This window comes from Cucurbita pepo, chromosome LG08 (assembly GCF_002806865.2).
Source record: "Cucurbita pepo subsp. pepo cultivar mu-cu-16 chromosome LG08, ASM280686v2, whole genome shotgun sequence".
Taxonomy (NCBI): domain Eukaryota; kingdom Viridiplantae; phylum Streptophyta; class Magnoliopsida; order Cucurbitales; family Cucurbitaceae; genus Cucurbita; species Cucurbita pepo.
Window position 1 is genome coordinate 8,017,236 of NC_036645.1, and position 26,572 is coordinate 8,043,807.

Consider the following 26,572-nt stretch of genomic DNA (forward strand, 5'->3'; position numbering starts at 1 on the left):
TGGCCTTTTATTATTCATATTGGTTTTGAAGATTTGATAACTTGACCCTACAGATCACCGGAAACTATGTGCTGCTTTGGTTCAAGGTTGACACGTAATTTAAGAACAAAAGACACAGCGCTGGCCGCCTTTATTGTTTGAACCTGCCATTGGCCAGACCCCTCTTGTCTCATCCCAGAAAATTCAAATTTTTGTACACAATCCCAAAATTTTAAATTAAATTAACAAATATAAATTCTTTTTGGTTCATTGGGAACTGGAAAACTGGCTAGTTATAGCATGGTGGTGGATAAATTACTAATTGTTTTAAATATCCATAAATTTAATCTTCATCTCTATAATTATTGAATTATGAAGGTATTTCACAATAAAGTAATGACAGATATTTTTATGTTGGCAAATAAAATAGTTGCTATTTCATTTGTTTAATTTTCTATACTAACCAAATTAATTAAATACATAATTATATAATGAGTATAAGATTTTGTACTGCTATAATTTAGACATTAAATAGTTATATATATATATATAAGCAAATAAATATGATTTGATTTATATGATATTGTTGGAAATGTGTCCCATGTAGTTTGGATAAGATAGGACACTGAAAATTAAAAAGTCTATGTGTCCCCCAAAACCAAGTAGTTGGCCTTCAAAACCCTTTAAACTAATATATTTTTTCCAGCATAAATTGATCTGTGGGACCCATAAATACCTTCCTAAAACGATTTAACAGTATTTTGTGGTAGCTAAAGTCAACTCAAATTAATTTATTAGCGACCATTCAATTATAAAATAATTATTTAAAAGTAAGATTAAAATTATAGTTTTTACGGAAAAAAATTAATAGTTAAAAGAGTTCGTATTTACGCTCCCATTTTTTAAGATAATTAGATTTTAAAATGAAATTAGTATACTCACAAATATCTTGCTACAATAACACTAAAATATGTTCGTACGTAAAATATATTTATCATACTGAAATACGGATTATAAAATTAAATAATAACTTTTATAATCATTAAAATTTTAAAATATAGTTGGTTTTTCTAGGACTTGATAAATATAACTGCATCCCGTTTGTATTTTGTATTTTGTATTTCAATTAATTTAATTTTACAAAATATAATAATAATAATAATAATTATTATTATTATTATTATTATTATTATTATTATAATGATTAAGTGACAGATGATGGAAGGAAACATTTCAACGAAGGAATCAATGCATCCTTTCACTTTTCCGAAGGCAGAGAATCTGTCATTCAGCAAAATTTCTACTCATAATTTATTTGAAGGAATAAATTCCTTTAAAACTAATTCATAATAATTATTATTAAAACTATTTCATAATAATTATTATTTAAAATATACGTTTGTAAAGCATTTGAATTTAATTTTTAAATTTAAAGGCTTAATACACTCATAAACTAAAAAATAATGAACTTATTAAACATTTGTAAAGATTATAATGTTTTTTTTTTTTTAATAACATTAAAAACTTAGTAGACATTTACACACGTACCACTTAGGGGCAGGCATGGTGGGATAGGAGCATTTTGTCGAAAATCTTTTTTGTTTGCCCAATTATTGGGAACAGTTTCTACTTTTATGAAACTACAATTATGTTCCGCTTGCAGCCAATCCAACCACAACCTAATTAGTACAGGTTGACTCTATTGAGACTGATAGCGCTTTTTCCTAGTGTCAACAAGCAGCTTCTTATCATTCTTTGATGAGATACAACCATATGGGAGGACAGACCTTGAGAAATTGCACATTGAGTACTCTGCATTCCCACTCGGTAAAGCACTCTCTTATTTTCTTAGTGGAAATATGCTCGGAGGCATTCCTGTTGAATACCCGATACCCAACTTCACTCTGCAGTTCCTTTGCCTAAGAAAAACTTTTCTACCATTATAGCCTCGGAGACTCAAAGTCAAGTTCATGTCACCAGCTGCTCAATTCTATTAATTTTATCAAAACTAAGACCAATAAAGGAAACAAAAAAATGGAGAGAAAGAGAGAGATGATAATAAAGGAGAGATTATTTATTCCCATTGTCACAAGAATTTCTAAATCTAGAAAATGAAGTGCAGGTTAACCAAGTTAAAGACACAATAAGCAGACAAGAATAACTTAACACAGACCTTGTAAAATGCAGACAATCCATGAACATGGGAAGCAGATGAAAGTTGTGTCCTCAGGAAGAAGAGAAGAGAAGCACCAGACAAGAAGACGACGAAAATCTCGGCGACGAGAGTGTTCATATTTCACACAAGTAACAACATCTGTCTATGCTAATAAACATAAGGCAGTATTCTCCAAGGGACGAGTTTGGTATACTCCGCCCAAATGTCTTTATATTTCTCAGCGCATCGAGCTTCATCCCGTCTTTCTCTCCATATTAGCAGAAGGAGGAGATATGTGGGATAAAAGTATGGAATTGGGGAGCTGCAAAAATGACGGGATTATCAGATTTCTTCTTCTTTCTTTTCTTTTGGCTACAAAGAAAGAGGAACCAATAAATTACCTTATCCCACATGGTAAGCTGAAAGAAAGTGCAAGCAACAAGTCTCCAAGGTAATTACAATGCCTAGCAATTCCCCTGTTTCAACAGCAAGTATTAGATTTTTAGGCCGTGAAGAACGAGCGACGTGAACAGAGGGTCAAAGTGACGAGACACCGGGATTGCGTCGCCTTACGACACCAATAACAGTTATTTCAGATGAGTACGAGGAAATAAAAGTGGATTGAAATTGATCCACCTTTTAGTGATAGGGTGGCCTGCCATGTCCTGAGAAATGGTGTCCAAACAATACCCATGATTTGCAAAATGTAAGATCTCAACAGGCCTCAGGCTGACAAGCACAATTAACCGGAACTGGAGTCTCGGATTTAGTTTCTAAGAAACACGTGTTCATGGATTGATCGTTTTACGTTTCTTGTTTGTCAGTTTTAAGAGTCTCTAAATTTGTGTATAAAATTTGAAGAATTTATTCTGAAGTATTATTTCCGAGAAAAACTTTAACGTATTGAGAGAACAAGAAACGTTACCATTATCAAACACACTTCGGAAAAACAAGAAATGAGAACATTGCAGTATAGCCCTAAAAAGCTATCAGAAAAATTCGGTTCCCCTCAAAACACTTAATGAGACGTTATGCCTATGACAACAAATAAACAAAAATAGATGAAAACCTTACCAATAACCAGAAGCAAGCAACTTTCCTCCTACAACTTTGGGAGGCCTACCCCATATAAGCGCTTTGTTGTTCTTTTTAAACATGTGTTTTTGCTTGTTAGATCCTCTAAACACAAGATATCTGCCCAAATTAGTACACAAAAATCTCACATCTTAGTGAACCTTCAAGACAAGGAAAAAGAAAATGTCAATGATAAGTTATGTCACGTCGTGATAGCTACCCGATTAAAAAGACCGAGCAGTTAGCTATGGTAGCAGCTGTTGTTAGCTCAGCCTTGTTTGTTAAAAGCCACCAACCCTATAACAAAAGCGAACACAGATAATCTGAATATGAAAACAAACTTACGATCCATTACTACTTACAATATACAGATAGTTTAACATAGAGCCTACATTAAGCTCTAAAAGATAAATTGACGGATGAAGATAATGGTCCAGAATTTGTGATGGTAAATGCGCAAGACAATCTGAACTCATATGGGTGAGTTTCAGTTTGAAATTGGAGAATTAAGAATCCATTTGGACACAAAATACAAACAATATCAGAGCAAGTGCGATAATGATCCTGGTTCCATGCAAAAGTTTTAGTCAACAAGATGACTAATAGTGCAAGTATAATACAGCGGAACTTGACGATGATCTTGAATTCCTTTCTTTTATCCACAAGGAGATGGCTTTTAATAAGCAGATGAAAGTCTGGGGAATAGCCTCCTAGATTGAAAAAGATAGAAGGAGGTCTGTGGGAAGCTCGGGTATTCTTTTTTGTTAGTTCAACATGTGGAGTTGAGGATTCAAACTTCTAAGCTCTTTAATATTCTTTTTGGTTATGCTTTCATGGGGGTTTTTGTATTTCGAGGAGGTTTCTTTGTGTGGAAGAAGAACAATTTGTGAATGATTTTCTAGTGGGGATGCTTTCTTATATTTTACCAAGGGTTGTTATAATTTTTCTGTTTACTTCATCTATGGAGTGATCTTTCTATATTCCTAAAGGAGGTTTTGCGCTTGTGTAACAGCCCAAGCCCACCGCTAGCAGATATTGTCCTCTTTCGGCTTTCCCTTCTGGGTTTCCCTCGAAATTTTAAAATGTATCTATTTGGGAGAGGTTTCCACACCCTTATAAGGAATGCTTCGTTCCCTTCTCCAACCGATGTGGGATGTCACAGCCCACCCCCCTTGGAGACCCACTGTCCTCACTGGCACACCGCTTGGTGTCTGGCTCTTATACCATTTGTAATGGCCCAAGTCCACCACTAATAGATATTGTCCTTTTTGGGCTTTTCCTTGGCTCCCCCAAGGTTTTAAATGTGTCTGTTCGGAAGAGGTTTCCACACCCTTAAAAGGAATATTTTGTTCCTCTCTCCAGCTTCTCACTAGTTTAATGAAGATCAAGGGAAAGCGAATGCTTGAGTGACAGTAGAGAAACTGGTAAACTACTTCATTATTTACCTGAATGCTAAATGTAAAAGGAATCCAAACAAGATCTCCAAACACCAGCATGAAGCCTAATCTTTCAGCAATTATGTCCCATCTACACAAGATAAATCATGCCTTAATATTCAGTCTGATTGCACAAGATCGCAAGTGAAATGAAGCGAGTGCTCCAAGCATAAAAATGTATAATGACCACAGTTCATATGAAAATGGCAATTAAGAATTCATAATGGCAGGCACAAAATCTAATGGAGACTATTTTATGTTATACAAACAGAGCTATTATTCACCAGAAACCTGTCTTTTGAAATAACACGTTTTTCGTACAAGGTAATTCGGTTGCTGATTAGAGAGTTGATGAAGGGCAGAACCAGATTCATGACTGTCTCCAAGTAACCAGTTAGGCTAAAAAATGTTTTAGAAGCCGGCTAATATGGATAAAATACAGAGACTCCAACTACCTCAGACAGACAATAGTCATAATAAGAATAACATAACCGAGATTCAATGAGCACCGGTATCCAAGAGTAGCAACATATAAGCTTCTGCTAGAACATTTTAACGGATGCCATTCACAATTTTATTTCCCTAGTGTCCAAGGAATTGGTCACGGTTTATATTCATTACTTTTCATTGGCAGACTTGTTGATGTTGAAGATCCTTGGCTCTTATTCAATCAAGAGACCGAGCTCAGAAGCATTTCAAAACATGTTTCAAACAACAGGAAAGAATGATCTGAAAATACACTTACGTGGAGGTCATGTACTCCTCGTGAACGAAGTAGTCCAGGACATATAACTGAATCAACATATTAGACCAAACATCCAACCATTAGATGCCACCAAAATAAAAGGAAAAAAAATGATGGAATACAAACTATCAGTTTACCGCACAAAATGTCTGGTAGAGAATCATTGATTGGCTTAGGGTGGCGTCCAAAACACTTCTGGCAAGAACTGATAGGTTAATAAGTAGCCACCCCATCATTCCAGCTCTCACAAAGAAAAATCTACAGGAGGACTTAAAGCATTCTTGTCAATATGAAATCGGTGCAAAGGACCATCTGTTAGTGAACATAATAAGCATATTGAAAATCAATAAATGTAAACGGCTGAGAGCATCGTTGCATAAGAAGTGGCGTTTAAACTAATAACATTATTCCTGAATGGCACGTGATAAAGTTCTAAATAAGTAACATACTTGAGATCAATGCCCAAAAAGTGAGGATTCAACTGTATACCAAACCACCTGTTAAGCAGCAAAAAAAGCTGATACTTAGATAAGTGGTCAAATCAGACTTCAAGAATTTAGCAAACAAAAAAATTATGCCTCTTTTTTCAAACTTTCAAAAACTAAAAGCCAAAAGGAGAAGCAGTGACATTATACATATACAGAGAAAGGAACCGAAATTGAATATGTACCAATCGTGAATAAAGTTCCCTGTGATACAGGGCTTTAGAGAAGAACTTTGACTACTTGAACTGTAGCCAGCAACACAAAGTAAAAATGTTGCCTGAAAGTGAGACATTAAAGAGAAGGTTAAAAAAAGAGAGCTAGAAATAGAGAAGTAATTGATAATAGATGACCAGAAGATTCAGAGACCAAACTTAACAAATAGTTAAAAGGACATGTTATAAGAATAACCACATAGTGCAAGAATCATGGTACTGGTATTGTGTTTTAATTATTGAAATCGAATAATCATCAATTCTTGCATGATGATTTGAATTTGGGGGCCTAGAAACAAGCTTATTGATGGTCATTGTAGGAAATCTTCCCAAGTGGTTCCTAGGAAGTTACAAATCAACAGAATCCCCAATTGAATTCCTCTTATAACATAAAGCCCTTTCAGAATTACAATGGGATATCTTAAGAAACAAACAAGCGTATTCTACACTAACCAACTATTTATCGCTGAGGGACAAGAAGTTTTGCGTTTAGGTGCAGAAATAGTTATCCATACGGAAGCTTGTCAACATGATAGAACCACTTCATCGACCCCCAATGCTTAATGTCAAAACTACAAAGAGAATGAGGGGGCAGAAAATGATATAAAAGTGTGTGTGAGGATTGTTGTAGTGGGGTCCATGTGACGATTATGATGTAAGCTTGAGTAAATATGAGGAAGCATACAAATAAAAGCTTTGGCTTAGAGGTATATGTGGTTTTGGTTAGTTATGCATTTGGCTTAGAAGAGATAGGGGTTCTCGAAATCCCCCTTTGCGACACCCGAGTAAAGGAACAATACATGAATAAACTGAGACCACATTCGAATGAGAGCAATCCTCAAGATAGGATGTCTAAGAAAGATTTAAAGAATTTAAAAGTACTAACTATACCAACAAGGTGCACTTTCTTTTATGGTAGCTCAATCATAAGAACTTATGTTTTGCTTGGAGCAATTCTATGTTGGGTATCCTCCTGGGAATTTTTCTAAGATGCATACGAGTCAAGACAAAACATGCTGGAGAAACTCGGGTTGATCTGTGGAGATAGTCTTCACGCTAAGAAGCGAGGAGTAAGTAACGTGACCATGATGCAAGAGAATGTTGGGGCCATCAAGTGCCGAATTCGGATTCCAAATTCTGGCCATGTGTCGTTACACCCTTGCCTTGTACCTCTTTGTTATCAACAAGAATTAGTCTCTATCACCACCACTCAAATCTCAAAAGGAAAAAGGTAGGCGTGAAAAGTCAACAGGGATGTTGTGATGTGCAAAAGTTCGATGCAGAAAAATGTCAGCAAGTAACGTTGATAATATCAGCTGCATAGCAAATAGTTCAGATATTCAATTTGAAATTCACATACCAGGACACTAAACCAGAAGGTTGCGGATAACAGCTCCACCCCTCTATCTGAAATTGCCTACATATGAGTTGTATTATAAGCATCTAATAAGGACAGTTACCAACATCAAGGAAGAAATACTAATACAAAATTTCAATAAAAAAATTTTCTGTAGAGCCAAATAAGTAGAGTGATCCAACACATACGAAAATCAATGAACACTCACAGTGGGCGAAATGTAATTCATCTTAACACCAATCCCAAGAAGTGCAAGAAGCACCAGAAGAGAGAGTAGACCTATAGCAGCACAAAAGAACCCCAAGAGGAATCCAAATTTTAGTACTAATTTGCCAAGAAATGATGATCTCAGTGATATCAAACTTAACAAACTGCATTTACATATGAGATAACGATACCATTGCAGCGATAATGAAGCCTAGTCCGGTCCGACAAGATCACTCCTGGGATAATCCTTCCAGGTAGAACAGAGCCAGCAATCGCCAAGTAAAAGAAGAAAATGGAAAGTATAGCAACCTGATTATCCAACAACATACAGCAGGAAGAATCTCAAACACATTGAAGTCTAAATCAAACTTATACAAAAGAATTAGCACTTACAGCTTCCCAAGAAGGGATTGCAAGTTGAAGAAGAAACTCCAGATCCATATTCCTCAAGAAATCGATCATTGACAACTTGTTCGGATTTTGTCGCTCGATCGACTTGTTTCCTCTGGTAACAATGATAATTTGCTGCAAAATTGGAACTAATTTCTTCTCGGGATTGTCTAATTTCAACTATGGCTGCCTTTAGCTCGAGCCCCGAGTCTGTTCATTGCAGCTACTAAATCCACAGGCGCTGGTTCAACTGCTCTGCTAGCTTGTAAATCTCCACAGCAGGCGGGAATGGCTGGGCTGCCTTTTCCCAAATTCCTAATTATACTGATTAATTTTCCAAAATCAAATTATAGATTGTTTCTATTTTTTTAACCATTTTATTTTTTAAAAACAAATGAGTTGACTTTTTGAATTTTCTAGACAGGACTAAACTAAAATAAAATAAAATAAAATTCGTGCTTATCGTGGCTTTTATTTTCTTATTTTATTAAATTATATTTTATTTTTTAATAATTTTTATTTAAAAATAAAAATAAAAATTGAATTTTAAGATAAATTTTGTCAACAACAATCAAAGAGATTTATTGTTTAGGTGACAAAGACGATGAATAAAGAATTAAAAAAGAAAAAAGAAAAATAAAAATAAAAGAGTTTTAATATATATATATATATATATATATTATCTACAATAATTAACAAACATATTTTTTAATAAAGAAAATATCATGTTAGTTAATAACAAAAAATATAAATGAAAATCTCATAAATAAAATTATTAAATTTGAGAATCGAGTGATTGTAACATTTTTTTATTATGTTTATAAAATAATAAAAATGTATTTGTAATATAAGGTTGTAAATGATATTTAATACTAAATTATAGTTTACCGTATATATTATATTTAATATTTTATTATAAAGCAAATATCTAAATATTTGTTATGTATCTTTTTATTTATTGTTGTTTCCATTTATTATAAATAGAGAACTTTCACACACCATTTAAGTGTGGTAGATTAAGCATACATTCTCATAGTATTAGAGCACTTTCGATGGCTTTTGAAATCCTCTACTGTTCTTCTCCACCATTGCTGCTGGCTTTGACGCTGTTGGGGCAGTCGCCACTGCTGCTAGATGCGAAGTCGATTGATTACTCTTCAACTCCACCCTTTTGGCCTCCAAATCTCCCTTCGGCATACTTGTACATACAACCTCACCTTTTCCAACACAATTGATTTTCACCTTAGCCAACATGGTCTCTCTCATTTTCTTCCCAATCAACCTTCGTCCTTCACAAAAACCCTAATTTCAGGATCCTCATCAGTGTTCTTTCAAAAATATACAGAATCTCGATAAGCCCATCAATCTACTGTAGAGATTTACCTTGGAATCGTAGCGCTGCACTAGCCTCTTCACCAACCAAGTCGCCGCAGACCATCTCACCAAAATTGGCTCCTTCGCCCACTGCGGCGACTCTTCCAACTTCAACATTGTCTTTGTCCCTTGTTCTAGGTTTCCCCTTCTACATAATCCCTCTTCATGGGTTAAACATATTCTCACCAAAGCCAAGGCAGCGGCGAGCGGTGATCCCTCTGTAGTTTTTGATGGCCAAGAAAGTCTCTATGCTTCCTTCAAACCAGGTTGTTGCTCTATGCCTCCTCTGAACCAAGTTGTTGACATCTTCATGAAAAATGTTTCTTGACCTCACTTAAATTTTTCAGATACAAGCTTCACGTTCGTTCAAATCCGACGCTCGGATATTTGCTTCTTACCATACACGTACACAGAACTTTCACATACCATTTAGATAGGATGGATTAAGCAAACATTATCGGTATTTAGACCAATTTTCAGAAACAACAAAGAGAATAAGTAGTTATAAAAAGAAAATAGACATTTACTAATTTATATTTTATTCATTTAAAGGTATTGGAAGATTGCAGTGTTACGCGAAACACTTGATTATAAGTTCCACGGAACTTTACGGTCACTTTACTAGGGCTCAGTCCTTCGCCTTCGTTGAGATAAAAAGGGAAAACAAAAATAAAAACAAAAACCCTACCTGCAACTTCCCATTGATCTCTGTTCTTCTCCAATGGAGTTTTGGGGTAATTTCCTCTCTTCCCTTTTCTCCTTTGCTTCTTCATTGATTTTTTCTTCTCTCTGCGCTTCTTCTTAATTGGCTAAGATCAACGGGTTTCATTTCATTTTTTTGTAGTGATTTAGGTATTACGACTGTAGAAAAATAGTTGAAGAGTACATTTAGCTTAAGGAGTTGTTTTTGTTTGTATTCTTCCTTGGAAGCTTCTCGGTTTAGGCTACCTGTTTATGCACTGGAATTTTGCTATTTCTTAATTTTCAATGCTATCTTGGGAATAATTTGATTTGAACCGCTATTTTGTTTTATTAAGTTCGTCACTGTTGGAATTTGTGTGTATATGACGTGAATTTGAGTGTTAAGAGACTGAAGGAAAAAGGCGCTTGAACGATCTTGGACTCGCTTCTCTTTTACGGAGATGTGATTATTTATGGATATGGTTTGTTTGAAATTTGATGTGCATTGTTAATTTACATCGGTTCTGTTTAACGAGATAGGATTGCTTCATCTCAGTCTTTACGTTTTTGCTCTTTCTGGTCGTTTTATTTTCTTGTTTATGTGCGGCCTTTTTAGTCAGCTCCCTTCTTTTGGCTAATTAATGAGTTCCTACTTATTCATAGTGCGTAGAAGTTTTTTGAACTTATAGTTTAGGAAAAAATTAATTGGAGCTGCTATGGCTGGATGATTCCAAATTTTCGACGACATTTATTTGTAATTTATTGTCGCTAATAACTATCTGGCTGGTGACGAAAGATCAAGATAACAGTTTCTGCTGGAAATGGAGAGTGGTTTTATGTGTCATGTGCCTATTATTTCTTGGTGGATATGCTGGAGTTACTACAGATTCTCAGTTCTCTTACACGTCGATGTACCTAACTAAAAGCACATTGGTATATGCATATTCAGTTCTGTGCTGGCTCTATGTGTTTCCACGACTCAGTGCTATCGATATGTCGTGCAGGTGCTGAGGTTAAAGCTGGAGAACCTCTCTTGGTGAGTCCTGGAGAGGAGAATATATTGCATTTGTCGCAGGTATTGTCTTTGAGCTAGTTTGTTTATATGTTGATGAGAAATCAGTTGGGCATTTGTTGAGTTATATAATTTCCGCAGGCATGCCTTGGAGAGTCCAAGAGCAAAGGAAGTGAACAGGTTTTTCTGTATGTCAAGGTCGGCAATCAAAAGCTTGTTCTGGGGACATTATCCTCAGAGAAATTCCCACAAGTTTCTTTTGATCTGGTGTTTGACAAAGACTTTGAGCTATCTCATAATTGGAAAAATGGAAGCGTTCACTTTACGGGATATTTATCCCTCCTTCCAGAAGAATATCCTTTCTCTGAGTTCCTAAATAATTTTAGTTTTTTTTTTAAATTCAGCATTTAATTTAATTTTTTTAATTTTCATTAAAAAGAAAGTTTTGTAGTTTAACTGTTTACTTCGCACTTTCTTGTGTTTTTCCCTTGACTAGTTTGAGTTTTTCTCATTGCTACGGAGGAATCTTGTAAGTTATTTCTCAAAAAAGGCATTGGTAGTTTATTTTATTTCATTAAAACCAATGAATAAGCACTGGTTTGGTGTTTTCTTTTCCATTTTCAGATACTGATTCTGAAGAGGATCTTCCACAAGCTGTCATTGACAATGGTAATGTTACTCTCTGATACTGGTTTGTGTATTTGTCATTTATATTTAATTACTTATGCTATAATACTTTGGTTGCAGGAAAACCAGAGCCACAGCCACAACCACAGCCTAAGAAAGATGAAAAGCCTGGTACTTCTGGAACGAAGAAAAAAGTGCAGATTGTAGAACCAAACAAAGGTGGCTCTATTGACACTAAGAAGAATGCAGACAGTTCTGATGAAGATGATGATGAGGATGAAGACAGCTCGGATGACGAGGTGCACTTATATGTCATTTTACTTCTTAGTGTGAATTTATTTATAAAAAAAAAAAGATTCATGATAAACAGCGTACAAAATTAATTAATTTAGCTCTCATTTTCATTCCATGTGAAACTCGAGAATGTACCATGAAGATAGGTTTTCAAATCATTGATCAAAAGAATTTTGGCTATTCTGAAACAGTTTTAATAATTCCTTATTCTTTCAATTGAAAAAATGCGGCTAATCCGCCCCGCTTCAATTTATCCAGTATTTGATTACCTTATCATGTGCAGTAGTTTGAATCTTTTGATCTTTGTCCTGTACAATGGTCATACCCGATGGAGCATTGTCTCTTCCTGAGCTACTTGGATATTTGCTATTGTCTGAGGCATATAACGAAGTTGGTATCTTAGGATTTACTCTGCAAGAAATGAAAAGAGACTAATACTCAAAAGATACAAATTCCATAAATGAATGAAAGAAGAAAACGAAACAGAATCACAAAGGAAAAGTAAAAGCATCACAAAAGGTTTGAAAAGAGAACATCGCGAAGAAGACTTCTGGATTTTCAAATGGATACTAATATGGCCATTTAATTTCAACTTTCTTTATCATCTGTCCTGGTTTCCTTCAGAATGCAAATGGAGGTGAAGAAGATGACAGTGATGATGAAAATGAATTTTCTGGGGACGACAGTGATGATGACGATGAAAATGAAGACTTGGATGACAGTATGGAAGAGGATGAGCAGACACCAAAAAAGGTTCAAGCCTGCTATCTTTATCTAGTTCTTAGAGAATCTCGATTGCTTCGAGCTAGGCATTCTTTTCTTTTATTTGCTATTTTTTTCAACCAAATAATTGTTGGAACCATTGAAGGCCGAAGCAAGCAAGAAGAGGCCTTTAGAGGCTGCTAATAAAGCGCCTGCTCCTGATAAGAAGACAAAACTCGTCACTCCCCAGAAAACTGGTTTGTTTCTTCTGACTTTTATGAACATGTTTTACATTCTGATTTCTTAGCCATTATATTGCTATATAGATATGTGGAGTTGACCACTCGATCTTACCACATTCCTTTTCCATGTTATTGCATTGCAATTTCACGATTGTTCGTTTTTTTAATACTTAATTTAATGTTATTTTTTACGACAGATGGCAAGAAAGGCGTTCCTCATGTAGCTACTCCTCATCCTTCAAAACAGGCTGGGAAAATGCCTGCTGCTAGTGACCAAAATAAACAGCAGACTCCCAAATCAGCTAGTGGTGCATTCCCCTGCAAATCTTGCAAGAGGTATCTCTTGCTACACGTGTTTTTCTAATTTCTTGGAGAATTGAATGGTTAAACTTTAGTCTAATTGTGGCAATAAACTTTACTGCAGGGCATTTGGCTCAGAAACTGCGTTACAATCCCACACAAAGGCTAAGCACAGTGCTGAGAAGTGACCAGGTTAATGTTTCAGGAAGAACGTGTTGGATTTGCTCAACCTGGCCAGTACGTTAGATCCGAACCACGATACTGGCTGGTTTTGAATTTTCTACCCCTCAACCCTTTCGAGGTTCATCTTCTAAATGTTCTGATGTGATTTCAAATGTTATTATTATCATAAGCTTTAATGTATGGACACTGGTTTTCCTGGTGATGGTTCGTTTTAGATATCGCATATGCTAGTCTTGACTTATGCTGTAGGTCTTTTTAGATTCAGTAATATATTGTTTAATGTTACTTTAGCTCAAGTTCGCCTAGCTTATTCTTCTGTCTTTTTTTTGGCAACATTGGAAGAGAAGAATTAAGTAGGAAAGATGAAATTGCCTGTCAACTTCATCCTTGCCTTCAGATTGCTCTATTGCTTTACCTGTGGTGCTTGGAGACCCTTTGCTTGGATTAGTTGGTTTCTTGGACTAGCCCATGTGCAACTTTGCTCGTCGAATGCTGCCATGGCATGATCTATCTAGGCAATTTTCCTTGCCTTTGTTTGGGTCTTTTAGGAGGAGAGTAGAAATAAGCACTAGAAAGGCCAACGTTAGCGACGAGATCTGTGCAAGTAAAACTTCTTTTTCTAATCTTGTGGCGTGTTGGGATCGAAGGACATCGAAATGGTGGATGGAGGCCGTGGGTGTGACTTTTATGTTTGTGTCTAATAGATTCTTGAACTTAAAAGATTATCTAATATTTTTAGAGCTTTCAATTTTATGTAGTAGTTCTTTATTACTCGAATGTAATACAATGTAATAACCCTATTAGTGTGAGATCTCATTTGGTTGGAGATGAGAACAAAACATTCTTGATTAGGGTGTGAAAATTTCTCCCTAGCAAAGGAAAGTCAAAAGGGGACACGTATAAGGATGAGGAGCCTCATCAATTACTCATGGTTGTATATTTTTTTAATAAATTAATAATAAAATCAATTTTTCATAAAAGTGTACCTTTTTATGATATTGATTGATTTTAATTAACTAAAAAATACATTAAAAAATTAGGAAGAAAGGATGTTTTTTTTTTAATTATTATTATTTGTGGAGATTTTCCAACCCTGACCTCCATTCATTAAAGTGGGTAATATTGTGAATAAAATATTAGAATAATTGATAATAAAGTGACTCACTTTATAAACTATAAAGTTTATATATATATATATATTTTTTAAATTAAAGTAAGAAATGCGTTAAAAAGAAAATTAAAAAGATTAAATAATTGGTGGGCGAATTTATAAATAGGCCGGCCCATATAATATAATCATCCCTTGTATTTTCCGCCTGATTACTGAATTCTGAAGCTTCCCTCCTTACCAAAACCAAAACCACTCGAAACTCATCCCTCTGCTCCCCATCTCTCGACAACAATGGCGGCCTCTTTCTCCATTTCCAGGCTCTCTCTCTCCCTTTCCTCCGCCTCTTCCATTTCTCTCTTCCCCTCCAGAGCCACCGCTCTCTCTTCCCGTCTCTCCTTCTCTTCCCTTCCCCTCAATTCCTCCCGCCGTATCTCCCCAAAACCCCTCCGATTCTCCTCTTCTCCGACCTCCAAATCCACCATCTCCGCCGCCCTTTCCGTCGGCGATAAGCTTCCGGAGTCCACTCTTTCTTACTTCGACGCGGCCGGCGAGCTCCAGACCGTCACTGTCTCTGACCTCACCAAGGGCAAGAAGGCTGTCTTCTTTGCTGTCCCCGGTGCTTTCACCCCGACTTGCTCTCAGAAGCACCTTCCCGGTTTCGTTGAGAAATCAGCCGAGCTTAAGGCCAAAGGTGTCGACACGATCGCCTGTATTTCGGTTAATGACGCCTTTGTGATGAAGGCCTGGAAGGAAAATCTCAATGTTAACGATGAGGTTCTGTTGTTATCCGATGGGAATGGAGATTTCACTAGGGCGATTGGTTGCGAGCTTGATTTGAGCGATAAGCCGGTGGGATTGGGCGTGAGGTCGAGGCGTTACGCGCTTTTGGCTGAGGATGGAGTCGTGAAGGTCTTGAATTTGGAGGAAGGAGGTGCGTTTACCTTCAGTAGTGCTGAGGATATCCTCAAAGTTCTTTGAATAAAATGAGATGAGATCAGATTCCTTTCTTTTTCTATTGAACCCTATCATTTTCCACTGCTTGTTGGTTCACTTCATAGTGTAGCTATTTCGATTTTGGCGAATAAATGGGATGAATTGCATCTGTTTGAATCAATCTCTGAGTTCGTCTTCATGGTTCTTGATTTTGCATTTCTTGTTTCTCTCTTTCTTTTTTATTTTTTTGTGACTTGGTTTTATGCTTCATGTTCTATGATAATTTAGCACGCCTACAACATGTTCGACGAAATGCCTGAAAGAACCGACCTCACTACCTCAAGCATGAATTTCTTGCATTTTACTAAATATATCATTCTTTCTTGTCATAGAACAAGAAATTAAAGATTTCATCTCCAAAATTAAGAATATCTCGCCCAAATGACTTCTGAATGCTATTGAAGCTGTTTATATATTAATCCTTTGATTGCGTCTTATTGGGTTTAGTTAGCAATTAGAAACTCGTAAGGTGAATTAGCAGCTAAACGGTTCATTCTTGTCCACAAGATTCACAAGTGAAGTAAAAAAAAAAAGGACTCAAAGTCCAATCCTACATCTTTTGTGATCTCCATTCATTTCTTTTTGTTCTATATCCACAAGCTAGCTGTTGCCTTTGTGGGCAACAAAACTTAGCTAAAACAATTCCTAGGTTCTACATCATGGTTGGGGTACTAAGAGCTGGGAACAATGGTGCCAACATACCCAAACCCCACAATGAAAAACGAAAGTGATTGAGCAAAAAGGAAAATGAAGAAGTTGGTTTTCCCAAAGAGAAAACTATAGCATCCACAAAAGAAGAGGTAGGCTCCAATCCCTAGCTCCGTGAAATGAATTCTGTTGATATAGAAAAAACAAAGCCCATGTTAGATGATAGTATAGTGATTTCCTTTAAGAAAACTATTGTTGTTAGGGAAGAACTGAAAAGTACCTATCTCCAATTCTAACCCTCGGTTTCTTGTTTGCTTTTGAGGATGATTTTCCCTTCAGAATATCTCCTAACTTCTCAGTGACAACCCATTCATTTGCTCGACTACCTTCTAATAAGCCAATGAGGGTCGCCTTGGCTCGGTGTAGAGACATAACATTCTCAAACAAGATCCAGAAAACCGTCAAGTGGAATGACCTGAAACAAACAACCCAATAAGAGCTTAGAATTTAGGACACCATTACAAAACACTTCCAACACAACACAAATTTGACTCGAAGAAACCTACTTTGGAGTCCCGATCGCATTAATAATGGTAGTTGCTGTAGGAATATACACTGCTCCCCATTTTGGAATTTCGACTTCAGGTACCCAAACAGTTGCTGGCAAAACAACGCAGAAGAAAAGAAAGGTGTTGATGTGAGCTATGATCTTCCTGACGAAGAAGAAGCTGTAAATCACATACACCTTCTTCCACAATGTCACTTTCTGCAGTAAGAAATTCCCAGATCTTAGTCACCCTGTTTCAATATTAAGTTGATTCACAAAGCCAAACCTGAGTAGCATCAACGTTTGAGGATACCTTGTTTCTTGCTATCTCCATGACCACTTTCCTGAATAGGTTTGCAGGGCCGCAAGACCATCTGTGTTGCTGGAATCGAAAGGCCTTGAAAGTGCTTGGCAATTCATTTTTAACCTATTGGTATGAAGCAGATATCAATTTTTGAATTTGAGTATCTTTTAGAAGCAAAAGGCTGTTAGAAGTTAGGACTTAGTTACTTGAAGGTCACCGAGGTACAAGAACTTCCAGCCCTTGAGACTAGCTCTAACGGCCAAATCCATGTCCTCCACCGTGGTTCGATCTTTCCATCCTCCAGCCTCATCGATCGCAGCAATTCTCCAAACTCCTGCTGTGCCTGGTGTATATCAAGCGTTGAGCAACAATTTTAGAATGAGATAAGGTTGAATTATTCAAATAGGAGAAAGGGGAGTTTGTGCAAACCATTAAAGCCGAAGAAGGCATAGGTGGAGGAGCCAACTTCTTGCTCGACTGTGAAATGGTAGTCCAACGACATCTCTTGCAGTCTTGTCATCATACATTCGTCGGAGTTTACTGCAAAAACATAGCGGGATAAGTCCAGGAGAGCATGATTCTCAAGTCAATGCGTTCTGTATTGTTGAACTAAAAAGGGTATAGGTTAACGTAGTGTTACCGAAAATCCATCGAGCTTGAATCAGAGCAAGTTCGGGATTATGAACAAGATAAGGAATAGATCGCTGAAGAAAATCAGGTTCAGGTTGAAAATCAGCATCAAAGATGACGACGTATTCACATTCTTTTACATAGCTGCGTTTCAGGCCTTCTTTCAAGGCACCAGCTTTGTATCCAGTCCGGTTGTCTCTTACTTCGTACTTTATGTTTATCCCTTTGTTTTCCCATTTCTTGCACTCAAGCTTCACCATTTCCTGTTCATGAGTTCAACCATTTTCTTATCGTTTCTTCTAAGAGAAGTTCTAGTTTTGAGATGGGATTTTGTTGTTGTATACCTACCTGGATTGTTGGGACTGTTGAATCGTCCAATACTTGTATTATGAGCCGATCAGATGGCCATGATAGCCCGCTAGTAGCTCTGATCGACCATTGATAAACCTAAAATGAATCGAAGATGTTTTTATGTCAATTTGAACCTAACTTAGTGAAAACAAGCACGAAAAAGGGTAAAAAAACAGAGCAACCTCTTTTTCATTAAACATGGGGATCTGAACAAGAACCATAGGATAAACGGAGTTCCCAAGCTCGGAATCATCTTTAATGGCTTCCCATTTATACCGTTTCTCCGGTGTCCAACGGAGCAGTTTCACAGCAACGATCACAACTCCCATATAAATTCTCTCGATGAACTGCATCACCGACAACGTGGAACAGATTGCCATCACAACCTGAAGCAGAGGGGCAATCAACGGAGCTCTAATGGCGTTCCAAAGGAGAAGAAGGTGGGCTGGAATGCCATCTCCGGGCGCCCAAAATGCTCCAGGAAGAAATGCCGACGTCGAGAGCTGCTCCATCTCCGGCTGTAAGGATCAAAAATTGAAATACCGAAAAGAAGGGAGAAATTATTAGGGGGAATAAAAGGGTTATTTTATATTCTGCTTCTGCTACGGATTGCAGAAGCAGAGAAGCAACAGAGGAAAGGTTTGAATGTGAAGGGGAAGTGGAGGAAGATGGGAATTTAAAGCAACAAGTTTAAGGTAAGAAGGGGAGATTTGTGGATGATGGGAAGTGCTACAATTTCTCCTTTTAACAATAAATGGTTTTTTTTGGCTATAAAACCAGCGTGGCTGTGAGGGTTTATAGCCCTTCACAAGAGGAGGACAAACGGTATAATGTACATAATATATGTTACTTAAACTATGAACCATGTTTTGATGAAAAAATACGATTAAAAGATTAGAAATTCAAATCTCATTGTCCCATTGTATTGTTAGACTAGGTGCGGAAACCTCTCCTAATAGACGCGTTTGAAAATTTTGTGAGGCTGATTGTGATACGTAACTGGTCAAAGTGAACAATATCTGCTAGCTGTGGCTTGGGCTGTTATGGGTGATATCAAAGCTAGATATCGGGTGGTGTGCTAATGAGGATGTTGACCTCCAAAGGAAGTGGATTGTTGCATTCTATATCAGATGGAGAGAGTCAACGAAACATTTCTTATAAGGGTGTGGAAACTTCTCCCTAACAGGATATGTTTTAAAACTGTGAGGCTAATGACGATACGTAAAGAGCCGAAATGGATAATACTTACTAGTGGTGGGTTTGGGTTGTTACAAATAATATTAGAGCTAGACATTGAGTAGTGTGTCAGCGAAGACGCTGGCACTCGAGGGGTGGATTATTGTATCCTACATTGACGGGAAAGGGAATGAAACATTTCTTATAAGGGTGTGGAAATTTCTCCCTAACAGGATACGTTTTAAAACCATGAGATTGATAACGATACGTAACGAGTCGAAATGAACAATACCTACTAGTGGTGGGGTTGAGCTGTTACAAATAATATCAGAGCTAAACACTCAATGGTGTGTCCGGGAAGACGCTGGCTCCCCAGAGATGGATTATTATATCCTAGCTGGAAAGGGGAAAAAAGCCTTCGTTGTAAAAGTGTGGAAACTTTTCACTAATGGGATGCGTAACTGATTGAAACTATCCAATATCTGCTACCACTAGGCTTGAATTGTTACAAGTTATTATTTTTGTTCGAACATCTTAATTTTTTTTATTAATATTTTAAAATGGTATTTACCTAGGTGGGAAAGGTAACTAGGCGCACACCATGGCCTTTGGAGACAAGAATATGCTCCAAAATCGAACATTAATCTTAGCAAACAACGTTAAAACAAAACATTGAATCAAAAACGATGGAATTTCCAAAGCTTCTAAGCTCAATCTCGTTTCTTTCTTATATTTAATCTTCAATCTTACCCACTTGAAATTTCTACATAATTTCGAAACCCATCGCCGGAAAACATGGCGAAAGAGCGGCGAAGTTCAAGTTTCCGGTGGGTTTTCCGGAATCTTGTGCAGCCGGAGCCAGACACGGCGGCCATCGGTTTCTTATCCTTCGAAATCACAGCTCTAATGTCAAAGCTTGTTCTGCTATGGAATCGATTACAAGACAGCGAATTCACAACAGTAAAACAAAACCTCTCAAGTTCAACAGGAATCAAGAAGCTAATTTCAGACGACGAACAGTTTCTAATGGAACTTTTCATGAAAGAAATCGTTGAAGATCTTCAATACATCGCCAAATCAATCGTGAGATTTGGGCCCAAATGTTCGGATCCTGTTCTTCACGAATTTGAAAAATTCGTCACTGACCCATTGAACAACGAATTCAATTGGTTTGGTTGGCAATACAAATGGAAGAAAATGGACAGACGAGTTAAGAAAATGCAGAGATTCATTGTACTCGCGGCGGAGCTGACGAGAGAAATGGAGATTGTGGCGGAGATTGAACGGCATTTGCGGCGGAAGACGGCGATTTTCGCCTTCGCTGGCGGCAAAAGACATTCATTCAAGTATCGGAAGAAAATTTCGTGGCACCGCCGCCATGTTCAGAGCTTGAAATTGACGACGCCTTGGAACAGATCATATGATTACATTGTTAGACTTTTCATGAGATCCATGATTACAATTATAGAACGAATTAAAATTGTGTTCGGAGTTAAGGAACTCCGGCGGCTGGATTACGGCGGAGAGAAATCGGCCGACCGCCTAGTCCCGGTGGGGAGTTGCAGGAGGTCGGAATTAGAAGAACAGGGGAAAAAACAGAGCAATAATCATTGTCCGCCATTGATGAAGATTTCTTCAGGGATTAAAAAAGCTCCTCAATTTTCCCATTTCCCATCGTTTCGAGACTGTAAAGACGGCGGAATTGGATCACCGCCGTCACTTACAGCGGTGCGCAAAACGTTGTCGTTGACGGTGAAAAACAGAGCACCATCTTCTCCGAGACGAACCAATGGCGGCCATTATTCAATCTCATCATTCTTCATCAAAGAGAATTTATCAAACCCACCTCCGAATTCCCTCGGCGCCGCCGCCTTAGCAATTCATTACAGCAAAATAGTGATTTTAATCGAGAGATTAGCGTCGGCGCCTCACCTGATCACCGTCGAGGATCGGCACGAACTCTTCAACATGTTACCAGCGAGTATCAGAAAGGCTGTGAGATCGGCAGCAAAATTTCGGCATCCGCCGTTGTACAACCCGGATCTCGCGGCGGAGTGGAAATCGGCGATGGGAAGAATATTCCAGTGGTTAGCTCCAATGGCTCGTGACATGGAGACATGGCATTCGGAGCAGAGCATTGAGAAGCAGCCCGACGACGCAGGCTCCGCCGCAGATGGCGGCGGTCCAAGGTCCCATGTTCTGTTGCTTCAGACTTTTCATTATGCAGACAGGGAGAAGACAGAGGGCGCCATTGTTGAGCTGCTTGTGGCTTTGAGCAATATTTGCAATTCAGGTCAAATTTTTATTTAGCATATGAATTTATTAAGGTAATTGGGCCTAACATCAAGTAAGCCCAAGAAAAAATAGGCCTTATGAGTAGGCCCAAAACAAAGTTCAAATTACAAACTTCGATGTAACGGTTCAAACTCACCGCTAGCAGATATTGTTCATTTTAGCCTATAATGTATCACTGTCAGTCTCACAGTTTTAAAATTTGTCTATTTGGAGAAATGTGTCTGTTAAGGAGAGGTTTTCACACACTTATAAGGAATGTTAAGTTCTCCTCTCCTCCTCTCCAACCTATGTGGGATTTCACAATCCACCCCTCTTGGAGGCCTAACGTTCTCACTGTAACAATCCAAACCCACTGCTAATAAATATCGTCTGCTTTGGTCTGTTACGTGCCACCAATCTCATGGTTTTGTAAATGCATCTAATTAGAGAGAGGTTTTCCCACCCTTATAAGAAATTTTTCGTTCCCCTCTTCAACCGACATGGGTTTAAAAAGGGGTGCTACTCTTGCCCAACCATGCTTAACTGTGAAGTTCTAATGGGATCTATAATAATCCTGGTATGATCTCACCGAAGTAGTATGATTAACATAGTTTTTTCATCTAAATTGATTGGAATAAAATCTTAATTAATTATATATTTTTTAATATACTTATATTTAGGTTTTCCCTAAAAAGAATTTTAAAAAATGTGTATATTCATACCTTATTCACTTTAAAAAAAAAATATATATATTCATTATTTTTATTAAAAATAATAAAAATAAACCAAGCAATTTCTATGAAAATAAAAGATCTAATAAACATTAATAAATTAAATTATAGATTTAATTTAACCCATTAAACATAAAAATTTAAAAATTTAAAAATTTATTAAATACAAAATTAAAATATATAAATTTGGAGACGTCAATCCCGCCATCAATCACTCTTTAAATTTAGTTTTTTTTTTTTTAAATAATAATTGTTTTTTAGGTTAAATTACAAAAGAGGAAGATTAAAAAAAAAAAGTAAAAAAAAAAAGTAAAAAGTGAAAAAAAAAGAAAAGCTGAAGCAATTGGTTTGCTTTAGTCGACAACATTTGGGCCCCACATGCCCATCTCCATCTCTCAAATTTAAAAACAAAAATGTAATTTTTTTTTTATAATAAATTATTTATAACTTCATAATTTAAAAATATTATATTAGATTAATTTAAATTCCGCTAAAAAAAAAGGAAAAAGAGTGAAAAATCATTAGAACGTTTTTAACAATATAAATTAAATTATTACCAATTTAAATAAAATGAACAAAAATATTTAGATTGACATTAAGTTTATTTTTAGAATATATAATTAATTAATTAATTAATTAAAATAAAAATTCCAAAAGTTTGTTATTTGACTTTGACTCCACATTCAAATTGTTTATGGGTTTATGTGAAGAATTTAAATATACTAAAAAAAAGGTAAAAAAATAATAATAATAAAAAGAGTGAATTGAAGATAGAAATAACATTGTAAAGTAAATATTTTACCAATTGAAATAAAATGGTAAAAAAAAAATTTATTAACTTAAAGAAATGTGATATATTGGGCCCTACAAAAGGCAATAAAGCTGATAAAACATTACTTTAGCTAAGAGTGGTTTGTCAGAAAAAAAAAATTCTTTTTTTTTTTAAAAAAATATTTTTTATGATGTAAAAAATATTAGAACGACTTACCATATTCTCGATTATATCATGATACTTTCTATCTTGACCGTTACACTGTGCGACAATATATGAGTGTCAGTCTTATCGTGTCTTAGCGTCTATGTATTTGAAAGAAAAACTCTATCGTACTTCTCAACGTGTATGTATCGGTCCATGCCGCATTTTGCAATTCGAAGTTTGGATGAACGAGGTCGAGGTCGAATAAATTAATGAATGAAAATTCAAAAAATTGAAAAGAAAAAGAAAAAAAAGGAAACAAATTCCCATTCTTCACTCATTTCAGTATGTGAGGAGTGGAAGACAGCAATGATTCAAACAACTCTTCTTCTTCTTCCTCCTTCTTGGGAAGAAAATAAAATTTTAAAATCATTCCCTCTCTCAGTTTCAATCAGCCCCTTAATTTTTTTTTTTTTATGATCATAATCTCTTTTTCTTAATTAATCAATTCTCAAACACATTCTTTAATCATTCCCCATTTCCCTTTCTCTGTTTGTGAATTGATTGGCGGATCACACAGATTCTGTTTCTCTGTCTCTGTAACCTTCTTCTTCTTCCTCAGACAGAGACAAATCAATACGATATTCCTTTGATTTTTTTCCATTTGGGTTCCTTCAATTCTTTTCTACAAACCCATTTCAGGCCCCAAATCCTTCGATGGTGATGATGATGGTGAAGGAGAAGATGGAGGTGAAGATTTTCAGTTCCGCCATAGCTTTTCTTCTCTGCATTACCCTTTTGATTTCACCTTCTCTCTGTTTAGATGATACTTCTGCTCTGATTCGCTTTCGTCTTCAAGCTGATTCCCATGGCGGCCTGCTCGGAAACTGGACTGGTTCTGATGCTTGTGGTTCTTCATGGCGGGGAGTTCAGTGCTCTGTTAATGGCCGTGTTATCGCTCTTTCTCTTCCTTCTATGAACTTGCGTGGCCCCATTGAGTCTTTAGCGCCGCTCGATCAGCTCCGGGCACTCGACCTCCATGACAACCGTTTGAACGGAACCATTTCGCCGATTGTGAACTGTACGAATCTCAAGCTGTTGTATCTCTCTGGTAATGACTTCTCCGGCGAGATTCCGCCGGGATTCTCGTCTCTTAGACGACTTCTCCGACTGGATTTGTCTGATAACAACATTCGCGGCGGAATTCCTGAGGATCTCTCGAAATTGTCTCGACTTCTTACTCTCCGTTTGCAGAATAATGTCCTCTCCGGTACGGTTCCCGATCTCTCTGTTTCGCTTGTGAATCTTACTGAAGTTAATTTATCCAACAATGAACTGTACGGACGGTTACCTGACGGGTTGGTGAAGAAATTCGGCGAGGAGAGTTTCGCTGGTAACGAAGGGGTCTGTGGATCGAGTCCTTTACCGATCTGTTCGGTTACTAGTTCACCGCCGGCGTCGGATTCCGGCAGAACGGTACCATCAAATCCAATCTCAATACCGAAAAACCCTAATATCAGTCCGAACATTAAGGAATCGCGAAAAGGACTCAGCCCTGGCGCGATTGTTGCGATTGTGATCGCAAATTGCGTTGCGTTGCTCGTGATTATCTCCTTCGTCGTCGCGTATTACTGCGCTCGTGACCGGAGCTCGAGTTCCATGGCGGGAAGCGACAGTGGGAAGAGAAGAAAGAGCGGAAGTAGCTACGGAAGCGAGAAAAGAGTCTACGCCAATGGCGGTGGCGACAGTGACAGTACTAACGCTACAGATAGAAGCAAACTGGTGTTCTTCGATTGGAAGAAGCAATTCGAGCTTGAAGATTTGCTGAGAGCCTCGGCGGAGATGCTCGGAAAAGGAAGCTTGGGGACGGTATACAGGGCGGTACTCGACGACGGTTGTACAGTGGCGGTGAAGAGATTGAAGGATGCAAATCCATGTCCGAGGAAGGATTTTGAACAGTACATGGATGTGATTGGGAAACTGAAACATCAAAATATCGTTAGATTGAGAGCTTTTTACTATGCTAAAGAAGAAAAGCTTCTGGTTTACGATTATCTTCCTAATGGAAGCTTGCATTCTCTTCTCCATGGTTGGTTCTGTTGAAGCTTTTGAGCATGCTTACAAACTGTTCGATGAAATTCCCCAATGAAAAATTTCATTGATTTTTCTGATTTTGTTGTTGTTTTTGCTGATTGAATCAGGTAATCGAGGTCCAGGAAGGATTCCATTGGATTGGACGACGAGAATCAGTTTGCTTTTGGGTGCTGCTCGTGGTCTAGCAAGAATCCATGGAGAATACAATGCTTCAAAGATCCCCCATGGAAATGTCAAGTCTTCTAACGTTCTTCTTGACAAAAATGGAGTTGCTTGCATTTCTGATTTTGGGTTGTCTCTCCTCCTCAATCCTGTCCACGCCATTGCTAGGTTGGGAGGCTACAAGGCCCCAGAACAGGACGAGACAAAACGACTCTCTCAAAAGGCAGATGTCTATAGCTTTGGTGTCTTGATGCTAGAAGTCTTGACCGGGCGTGCACCATCGCTTTACCCATCGCCTTTGCACTCACGAAACGACGAGCAAGAACAAGCAGTTGATCTCCCGAATTGGGTTCGATCCGTGGTGAAAGAAGAGTGGACGGCCGAGGTGTTTGATCCCGAGCTATTACGGTACAAGAACATTGAGGAGGAGCTTGTGTCAATGCTTCATGTTGGGTTGGCTTGCGTTCTTCCTCAGCCTGAGAAGAGACCGACGATGGTAGAAGTGGCTAAGATGATCGAAGATATCAGGGTCGAGCAATCCCCGCTCGGAGAAGATTACGACGAATCACGTAATTCGCTTTCGCCTTCCCTTGGAACCACAGAAGATGGTATGGTGTAGCTAGAATTTTCAGGTGGATTGTTGATTAAGATGATATGCTTAGTTTAAATTAATGTTGTGTATGCATTTTCTCATGCAAATTTGTGGTATTTATTAGAATGTTATCCTTTTGTGTTTATTGTAAAACTTTGATTAACGTATGTTTGCTCCAATCATTAACCTAATTAATTTGGTTTTCTTCCCATAAGCTGTTATTAATTTGAATAGTTTACAGAATAAAATACAAATTATCTGAAGATTACATTGGTTGGGCCCACAGTTCTATGCCATCATATTGATTATAAGTAGACATGAAATTGAGTTTAATTAAGTTTGGGAGTGCAATCAAAATCATATTATATTGGATATTTTTGTAATTCTTTTGTAATCCATTTTAAGTCAGGACCGGTTAGTGTGCCAGCGAGGATACTAACTTTCAAAGAGGTAGGTTGTAAGATGCCACAGATCCCACGTTGGTTGGAGAGAAAACGAAACATTTCTTAAAGGGTGTGAACTAGCTTTCAAAGAGGTGGAGGATCGGCCAACGAGGATACTAACTTTCAAAGAGGTGGGTTGTAAGAT

The 26,572-nt window shown here is 37.3% G+C and overlaps 6 protein-coding genes across 6 annotated transcripts; 4 read left to right on the plus strand and 2 right to left on the minus strand.

The window, feature by feature from the left end:
* Nucleotides 1-2,032: 2,032 nt before the first annotated feature.
* Nucleotides 2,033-8,350, minus strand: LOC111800900 (delta(14)-sterol reductase-like). The gene is made up of 13 exons (XM_023684805.1): nucleotides 8,044-8,350; nucleotides 7,842-7,959; nucleotides 7,652-7,722; nucleotides 7,447-7,503; nucleotides 6,060-6,151; nucleotides 5,839-5,886; nucleotides 5,527-5,647; nucleotides 5,390-5,436; nucleotides 4,654-4,735; nucleotides 3,429-3,505; nucleotides 3,209-3,328; nucleotides 2,536-2,610; nucleotides 2,033-2,456 (listed from the first exon to the last, which is right to left on the minus strand). The coding sequence occupies exons 1-13, from the start codon at nucleotides 8,110-8,112 to the stop codon at nucleotides 2,303-2,305; spliced, it is 1,131 nt and encodes a 376-aa protein (XP_023540573.1). The 5' UTR covers nucleotides 8,113-8,350; the 3' UTR covers nucleotides 2,033-2,302.
* A 1,689-nt stretch (nucleotides 8,351-10,039) lies between these two features.
* On the plus strand, nucleotides 10,040-13,747 carry LOC111800728 (histone deacetylase HDT1). Its single transcript, XM_023684546.1, has 10 exons — nucleotides 10,040-10,148; nucleotides 11,100-11,170; nucleotides 11,249-11,460; nucleotides 11,626-11,636; nucleotides 11,732-11,776; nucleotides 11,855-12,033; nucleotides 12,653-12,781; nucleotides 12,897-12,987; nucleotides 13,170-13,308; nucleotides 13,397-13,747. Exons 1-10 carry the CDS (start codon nucleotides 10,136-10,138, stop codon nucleotides 13,458-13,460), a joined length of 954 nt encoding a protein of 317 aa, XP_023540314.1. The 5' UTR covers nucleotides 10,040-10,135; the 3' UTR covers nucleotides 13,461-13,747.
* Nucleotides 13,748-14,748: 1,001 nt separating this feature from the next.
* LOC111801070 (peroxiredoxin-2E-2, chloroplastic-like) lies at nucleotides 14,749-15,708 on the plus strand. The gene has a single exon (XM_023685039.1). The coding sequence runs from the start codon at nucleotides 14,858-14,860 to the stop codon at nucleotides 15,542-15,544; it is 687 nt and encodes a 228-aa protein (XP_023540807.1). The 5' UTR covers nucleotides 14,749-14,857; the 3' UTR covers nucleotides 15,545-15,708.
* Nucleotides 15,709-16,081: 373 nt separating this feature from the next.
* LOC111801069 (glucomannan 4-beta-mannosyltransferase 9-like) lies at nucleotides 16,082-18,551 on the minus strand. Its single transcript, XM_023685038.1, has 9 exons — nucleotides 18,222-18,551; nucleotides 18,037-18,135; nucleotides 17,699-17,951; nucleotides 17,488-17,598; nucleotides 17,265-17,401; nucleotides 17,068-17,181; nucleotides 16,774-16,973; nucleotides 16,488-16,682; nucleotides 16,082-16,393 (listed from the first exon to the last, which is right to left on the minus strand). Exons 1-9 carry the CDS (start codon nucleotides 18,549-18,551, stop codon nucleotides 16,231-16,233), a joined length of 1,602 nt encoding a protein of 533 aa, XP_023540806.1. The 3' UTR covers nucleotides 16,082-16,230.
* A 1,459-nt stretch (nucleotides 18,552-20,010) lies between these two features.
* On the plus strand, nucleotides 20,011-21,525 carry LOC111800175. The gene has a single exon (XM_023683767.1). It carries the CDS (start codon nucleotides 20,011-20,013, stop codon nucleotides 21,523-21,525), a length of 1,515 nt encoding a protein of 504 aa, XP_023539535.1.
* Nucleotides 21,526-23,457: 1,932 nt separating this feature from the next.
* LOC111801192 (leucine-rich repeat receptor-like protein kinase PXC1) lies at nucleotides 23,458-26,193 on the plus strand. Its single transcript, XM_023685196.1, has 2 exons — nucleotides 23,458-25,225; nucleotides 25,338-26,193. Exons 1-2 carry the CDS (start codon nucleotides 23,854-23,856, stop codon nucleotides 26,009-26,011), a joined length of 2,046 nt encoding a protein of 681 aa, XP_023540964.1. The 5' UTR covers nucleotides 23,458-23,853; the 3' UTR covers nucleotides 26,012-26,193.
* Nucleotides 26,194-26,572: the final 379 nt, after the last annotated feature.

Bases quoted from the DNA above. Each gene is read 5' to 3' on its own strand.
- LOC111800900 (XM_023684805.1), bottom strand. From the start codon at position 8,112: ATGATCGATTTCTTGAGGAATATGGATCTGGAGTTTCTTCTTCAACTT. The intron at 3,506-4,653 runs GTAAATAATGAA...CTTTTGTTATAG, and splicing joins CTTTTACATTTAGCATTCAG to GGTTGGTGGCTTTTAACAAA. The intron at 2,611-3,208 runs GTAAGGTTTTCA...CTGTTGAAACAG, and splicing joins TTGCTTGCTTCTGGTTATTG to GGGAATTGCTAGGCATTGTA.
- LOC111800728 (XM_023684546.1), top strand. The intron at 12,988-13,169 runs GTTTGTTTCTTC...TTTTTACGACAG, and splicing joins CGTCACTCCCCAGAAAACTG to ATGGCAAGAAAGGCGTTCCT. The intron at 13,309-13,396 runs GTATCTCTTGCT...ACTTTACTGCAG, and splicing joins CCCTGCAAATCTTGCAAGAG to GGCATTTGGCTCAGAAACTG.
- LOC111801070 (XM_023685039.1), top strand. From the start codon at position 14,858: ATGGCGGCCTCTTTCTCCATTTCCAGGCTCTCTCTCTCCCTTTCCTCC.
- LOC111801069 (XM_023685038.1), bottom strand. From the start codon at position 18,551: ATGGAGCAGCTCTCGACGTCGGCATTTCTTCCTGGAGCATTTTGGGCG. The intron at 17,952-18,036 runs GTAGGTATACAA...ACTCATGAACAG, and splicing joins CAACAGTCCCAACAATCCAG to GAAATGGTGAAGCTTGAGTG. The intron at 17,182-17,264 runs GTAACTAAGTCC...TCATACCAATAG, and splicing joins TGTACCTCGGTGACCTTCAA to GTTAAAAATGAATTGCCAAG.
- LOC111800175 (XM_023683767.1), top strand. From the start codon at position 20,011: ATGGCGAAAGAGCGGCGAAGTTCAAGTTTCCGGTGGGTTTTCCGGAAT.
- LOC111801192 (XM_023685196.1), top strand. From the start codon at position 23,854: ATGGTGATGATGATGGTGAAGGAGAAGATGGAGGTGAAGATTTTCAGT. The intron at 25,226-25,337 runs GTTGGTTCTGTT...TGATTGAATCAG, and splicing joins CTTGCATTCTCTTCTCCATG to GTAATCGAGGTCCAGGAAGG.